Genomic DNA, 6,275 nt, shown 5'->3' with positions numbered 1-6,275 from the left:
AAACAATAACAGTAACAAAGATAATTATGAAGGGAAAATATACTTGAACCTCTTGATTTATTAGTCATTTTTAAAAGAGTTTTATGAACAAACAAATGTGACATTTAGATACATCAAAATCAAAGTCACTCTGTTAGTGTTAACTATTAGAATGGATAAAAAAAAACAACCAAATTTGATTAAAATCTTTTGAAAATATGCTCATTTTGACCATTGAAAAATTAAATTTGCCATTTATACTTATTAATTAGTAAAATAATAATAATAACCTTAAAAAAAATTAAAAACAAAAATCTATTAACAACAAATAACAGGAAAAAAAATAAATTAAAAAAAGAAGAAGAAAAAAGTGCTGGAGTTTGGCCACCCAAATGGAAAAGGGAGGAGGGGTGTTTGCTAGGAGCTAGCCGCCCCATGGAAGCTAGCGAAACCACTCCTCATGGGATGGTTGGGCCATCTTATACTTTTATTTTTCTTTCTTTTCTTTTCTTTATATATATATATATATATATTTTGGAGATAAGTCATTTCATGATTCGTATTTTATTTTATAGATTTAGTGGTGTATATTATGCTACGTGGTAAATATGATGCAATTTCATTTAAAAATCTTAAATGATGAGGTATTATGTACACAGTTAAATGCAACAAAATTAAATATTAATCACAACTCTCCTCTATTTCACTTGAAATGAAGAGCATCTTATTGTATTACTTGTACTCTTTGTACCCTAACACGGTGCAAGTTTAAATTGGTTGGTCGTGTCTACATGTCTATTTTTTTTTTATTAAAAAAAAAAAAAAAAGCCAAATTACATTCTACCCCTTAAAATCGCCCAAATTTTAAATATACACTACACCTAAAATTTAAAATCTCGTTGTAAATCATTCCCTAAATCCAAATTTCAATTTTATTTTGCCCACATCGTCTTTTTTTTTTCCTGGATAATGAAGGGATAACTAATCAAAAGATTATACTGAGCTAACACACATTGATAAACCCATCATAAACTTCAAAAATTTGAACTGTCTCACCCTCAAGCTCTAAAGTCAATCAAAGAATTCGAATTTCAACCAACAGCTCCCTCTGTTCTTCATTATTATCGAATAGATTATTTCCTCTATTTTCTATTACATTTTTAGCAGAAAAAAAGGGATTGAGATATGAAGAATTTAGAAAGCAAGTTCAGAAATATCGTGAAGGGGTTTTTATTTATGAAGTAGTACAAAATTACAAGATGAACAAAATTTAGCATTGGAGACTAAAACCACTCATAAATCTTGGAGCCCCCGGTGTTAATTAGAGTGGATAATAATGGATAAACCTATCGAACATGTCAAAGCATTCCCTACGCTTATATTCTTGAGGTGAGTGACCCGCTCCCTGTACAAATAAAAAGATTTTTCAGTAATTTATTGTCTGAATTACTATTCTTCAGATAGTAAATATGAAAGAACTTTTATAAGCCTATTTTTCCACGCAAATAGATGAGCTACCCGAAACTTGTTCACGCAGGTGAGTCTCATAAAAATCCATTCATATTTAGTGCCTAGAATAATATTTCTTAAAGCCTATTATGAAACTATTTGTTATTCTATTTTTGCATCTTACCTTTATAGTTGCATAGGTCAAGCGGTATCCATTACTTGAATATTTAATGGTGTATCTACACAAAACAAAAATAAATAAATAAATAACAATTATTAATTTGTGAGCATTTATAATATGAAAAAGCTAGATGATCATGATAGATCAGAAGGGTAAGTACTAACCCTGCAACTTGACCATCCACTAACCACTGATGCCAATCATTAACTATGGTTAAATTTAGCACCTTGATCCATTGCTGCGTACCAATATTTGGAATAACTAGGTCATGGTCACCACTGCGGGAAAAAAGAAGATCAAAACCATATTGTTTAGAAAAATTTGAAAAACTTTATATGAAAACAAACATATATAATCTTCAATTATCACTACTTATATACCTAAGACTGAACATTTAGTGGTGAATAGGCATGTTTAGAGTTCCAATTAAACCGAGAATAAGGTCACATGAATAAGGAATAACATGTCTAATTTGTCGTAAAATAAAATTCAAAAACTTTAATCGACCGAACAAAGGTTTTTCATCCAGATGTATATAAATATTTTAAGAGAAATTTTCAAAACCGGGAGGCCACGCCCCCCCGCTCGACGGTTTTGTCTCCGGTCAAAAGTGAAAAAAAAAAAAAAAAAAAATTGTTGGAGTAGTCAGTTTTGAGCAATATACTTGAATATTAGAACTTGCAACCCCTTGGTGCTGAGATTTTTATGATAATCAATGACACTGGAGACATCAGATTTGAATGATATGCTCTTGTTGCATCTCTTCCAGTCTTGTACTGTTCCCTGATTGCAGACAAAAAGATATGTAAGCATACTTTCAGTACCTTTTGACGTTACAACAAAAATTACCGTTGAATTTTGAACGGGTTAATTTATATATTTTACATAAACGGTGATTTTTATTATCAAGTCAGAGAGTAAATACTTGAAAGTACAAGTAGCATTTTTCGTATTTTGGAGAGTCAAATACCTCTCGGATATTAAGAGCACTTCGGACACTTTGATTATTGGCCCACAAGTAAGAGAGTGCATAACTAAAGGTCTGCAAAAGTGGGTCAATTCATTATAAACTTTGGTACACTGCAAATGAAAATTTGAGAGAGAGAGAGAGAGATTTACATGGCAAAAATAATCAGTACTAGTGTTTGAGGATGACAGGAATAAGCCATCAGTGTCTTCTTCAAGAGCTCTTCGAACAGATTCTCCATATGGTTCTGGGGATGCCCAGGTGCACTTGGGCTCCAGAATATGATTTTTGTTTATTTCCCTAGTACACTAAAAAGTTCAGGCAATCACATATCCACTGTCAGTGTTCATCGATTTCTAAATCCTTATAGATAACGTGTATGAAAAAAGAATCAAGAGTCTCTTACATGCTGGATTAATTTGAGATCCTCATAGCATTCTGCTTGTGATGTAGTAACACTAGAGTAACTCCCATTACAACTTTCTTTTGCTGCCTGCAAAAGCTCACACCATTTCAAGTTTCCCGATGAGAAACATTGAGCGGTTTTTTCCCGTTTAATTAAACGGATCGGATTATGATTAACCTATATAGTCTTATACGCATGCCTCGACACAATTAAAACTGAAAATACCTTGTAGAGTTCATCTGATACGAGCCCCATGCGATGAGAATATATTATCTTTGAATTTTCATTAATATCCGTATCAGTTCGAGGGCACCCCAGAATATACCCCTGAAACCATTTCAAGCAAACAGTTTTTCAAGTCATAATCACAAAAACCATGGCCTAAATGTATCAATGTTCAACTTCTGCAATTCGAACATGTACCTTGAGATTCAATCGTGGCTCAATTCCAGCATCATTATCTGAAATATTTTTAGCCAAACAAGTTCCAAATTTATGAGTCACAAATTGGTTGCAAGTATATATAGAATTTTTTTTTTTTTTTTTTCTAAGAGCAAGATCATAAAGTTACCATCAATTATCCGTTTAACAACAATTGGGGCGGATATGCCTGAATAAGAATCAGCCCCAATAAATAATTGATTTAGCAGGTAGTCTGGGTGTTCAACCAACCACTGCATTTACAACTCAAAATATAAGTAGAGAAAAATATAGTAGTGTTCCATGACACTATTTACAACTTTATTCATAGCCAAGAATGTTAGACTCCGATCGGTATTTCCAATAATTTAAGCAATAAATGCGAGAAAGATCTTATAGAGTCTATCTATCCGAATAGGGTAGCGGGCTACCCGGAATTTGTTCGGACAATGAGTTCTATAAGGACTTTTTAATATTTACAGTTCAAATTCAGACAGCAAAATCGTTGAAGATCTCTATCCGTTTGATTCATGGGTCCAGAACATTAGGCAGTTCAAATTTCATTGAAATTCGGGCAGTCTAATATCAGGGATATGAGACATAATGAACAGTTAATATTCAAATTATTTCTCTTAATTGAAGACTGTAAAAGTGTTATTCACCTTCCTTAGGAACTCATAAACCTGTTCTGCTGTTTTTGTGTCTGTGACAGGGAAAGCATCAGCACCAGCATAGGAGAAACCAGTGCCAGCAGGTGCATCTACAAATAATATGCTGGCAGTCTGGAAATTATCCAACAGTATTCAATAAGATTAAAAAAAAAATCAAATTAATTAGATTGAGCTCATGGGGAAATAAAAGTTAAAAAAAAAAAAAGAAAGAAAAAAAAGTGTGATATACTAACCCTTGTCCATGAGTACGGATAATAATATGTTTTTGGTAGACCCCCTGCGAAATCTGTAAGGTTGAAAGCTAATGGACCTACAAGTATAGTTTTAAAATAGATAATTAATAACATTTATAATTAGGGAATATTTATTATAATTATCACCATTTTTATTGGTTCAACATGGTGATTGGTGAGTCCCCTGTTCAGTTTTTACCCAAAAGCCAGTAGTTTAGATTTGATTTGTACTCGTTCGGAAAAGGGTACAGAAGAAAGTTAGATGAATTTGCTGAAATTGACTAAAATATGTACAATGAATGGACCAATTGTGGGGTTTGAATCTCAAGAGTATGAGCACTGGCTCGATTGATGCTTACTGGTGAACCTACTGGTCAAATTTCAATCTTTAAACAAGTATAGGATTGAATATCAAACTTTAATTATGTTGTAACGATTCAAGAAAAGCATTAGTAATATCTGCGTTATCAATTCAAAATGAATGAATATCCTTACAATCTAATCATTTTATATGAGTTATTCATCTTTTCAATGTGAGACGAGCGTTGCATATGTGTAGTCTCTTCTAGCCAAAGAGAAAAAGGATTCCCATAGTCACAGAAAATGAATGGATCAAATCTAAAATCCATGCATTTTAAACCTATATGGGTCCAAAGGACCCACATAGATTATATTATATGGACAGTCCAAATCGGTTTATTTTCAATCTCACTCTCTCAAGCATATTTTTCAGTTTAGCATCAGGAATGGAAATGGTACCATTTTCGTAAATGAGACCGTTGAAAGCAGAGCAACCAGGGCCGCCACTATACCAGAGCAAAACAGGGTCCTCTATGGGGTTCCCCTCTGACTCGATGAAATAGTAAAACATCTCGGCATTACCGACGCTGATATTGACATACCTGAAAAACAAAGCAACCCAATAAACGAAATTATGAGAAAATGCAGCACAAAAGAAAAATTTTTCCTTTTTTTTTTTTTTTGTTTCAATGAGCAAAACAACAAACTCATGTTAACACAAAAAGAAACAAGAAAACATACCCAGTATAGAGTTTAAAAGGAAGATCACCGTCGAATCCTGGTAAAGAGGTGACTAGTGTGTCAGAGAAAGCCACATTTACAGAGAAAAGCAGTAGAAGAAGCAAATGCAAACACATTCTATTCGCATAATTGCCGGAGCCGAGCGCCATTTTCACAGGCTCCTCCTTGTATAATGTTGGTGAGGTTTGGCTGTGGAGGGCGTTATATAGCTAATTTAGAGCTTAAGAAGACAATGTTTAGCAGAGACCAAAGTAAAAACAGGGGAGTTTAAGAGAGGTTTCTGAAGTATAGAGTCAATGCAGAGAGGAGGGACACAAGAATTGTCGTTAGAACAGTTACTGGGGTTTGAAGAACGGTTGATAATGCAGCCAAGAGGGAAAACCCGCCGCACGCAGTCAAATCACCAGTGAAATTAAGGTACTACGCTTCCTCTCACAGAGACATTTGGTAAACGTGACTAAATAGTAAATATGATTGTTGGGATAAATATAAGGAAGTCGTCATGGCCTACAAAATGACAGATGTGACAATCATTTTATATATATTTAAAAAAAAAATTGCCACTTTTTTATTATTATTCTAAAAATACTCATATTTTGTTAAAAATTAAAATAAAAACAAAATAAAAACAAAAAAAATAAAAAGAAATTGAAAAAGTGGCCCCTTGTTTCTAGTTTTTTAAATTATTTTTTTAAAAAAATTTTGTTTTTAAGAAAAATATGGGCATTTTAAGAAGAATGACAAAAAAAAAAAATGGCATTTTTGATACAAAATGGTAGTTTAATGTATCAAACTGTCACATCTATTTGTTTTTCGCTGCATGTTTGTTGTGTGGGTTATTGTATTCTAGTTCTTTGGCTATTTAATCTTTCAATGGAGACTTTTGTAACTAGATTAGTGTTGGTCCCTCTTTTTACTTCGGTCTCGA

General features: G+C 32.9%; 1 protein-coding gene across 1 annotated transcript; it reads right to left on the bottom strand.

Annotated features, from left to right (window-relative positions):
* Positions 1 to 1,185: 1,185 nt before the first annotated feature.
* Positions 1,186 to 5,607, bottom strand: LOC133882147 (serine carboxypeptidase-like 17). Its single transcript, XM_062321254.1, has 14 exons — positions 5,348 to 5,607; positions 5,066 to 5,208; positions 4,307 to 4,383; positions 4,065 to 4,184; positions 3,554 to 3,656; positions 3,406 to 3,443; positions 3,208 to 3,309; positions 2,983 to 3,069; positions 2,729 to 2,884; positions 2,580 to 2,651; positions 2,274 to 2,392; positions 1,774 to 1,887; positions 1,613 to 1,667; positions 1,186 to 1,384 (listed from the first exon to the last, which is right to left on the bottom strand). The coding sequence occupies exons 1-14, from the start codon at positions 5,494 to 5,496 to the stop codon at positions 1,301 to 1,303; spliced, it is 1,419 nt and encodes a 472-aa protein (XP_062177238.1). The 5' UTR covers positions 5,497 to 5,607; the 3' UTR covers positions 1,186 to 1,300.
* Positions 5,608 to 6,275: the final 668 nt, after the last annotated feature.

This window comes from Alnus glutinosa, chromosome 11 (genome assembly GCF_958979055.1).
Source record: "Alnus glutinosa chromosome 11, dhAlnGlut1.1, whole genome shotgun sequence".
NCBI lineage: Eukaryota > Viridiplantae > Streptophyta > Magnoliopsida > Fagales > Betulaceae > Alnus > Alnus glutinosa.
This window is presented reverse-complemented; position numbering and strand designations above follow the sequence as displayed.

Bases quoted from the DNA above. Each gene is read 5' to 3' on its own strand.
- LOC133882147 (XM_062321254.1), bottom strand. From the start codon at position 5,496: ATGGCGCTCGGCTCCGGCAATTATGCGAATAGAATGTGTTTGCATTTG. The intron at 5,209-5,347 runs GTATGTTTTCTT...TTTGTTTTTCAG, and splicing joins CCTTTTAAACTCTATACTGG to GTATGTCAATATCAGCGTCG. The intron at 4,384-5,065 runs GTACCATTTCCA...CTATACTTGTAG, and splicing joins CGGTCTCATTTACGAAAATG to GTCCATTAGCTTTCAACCTT.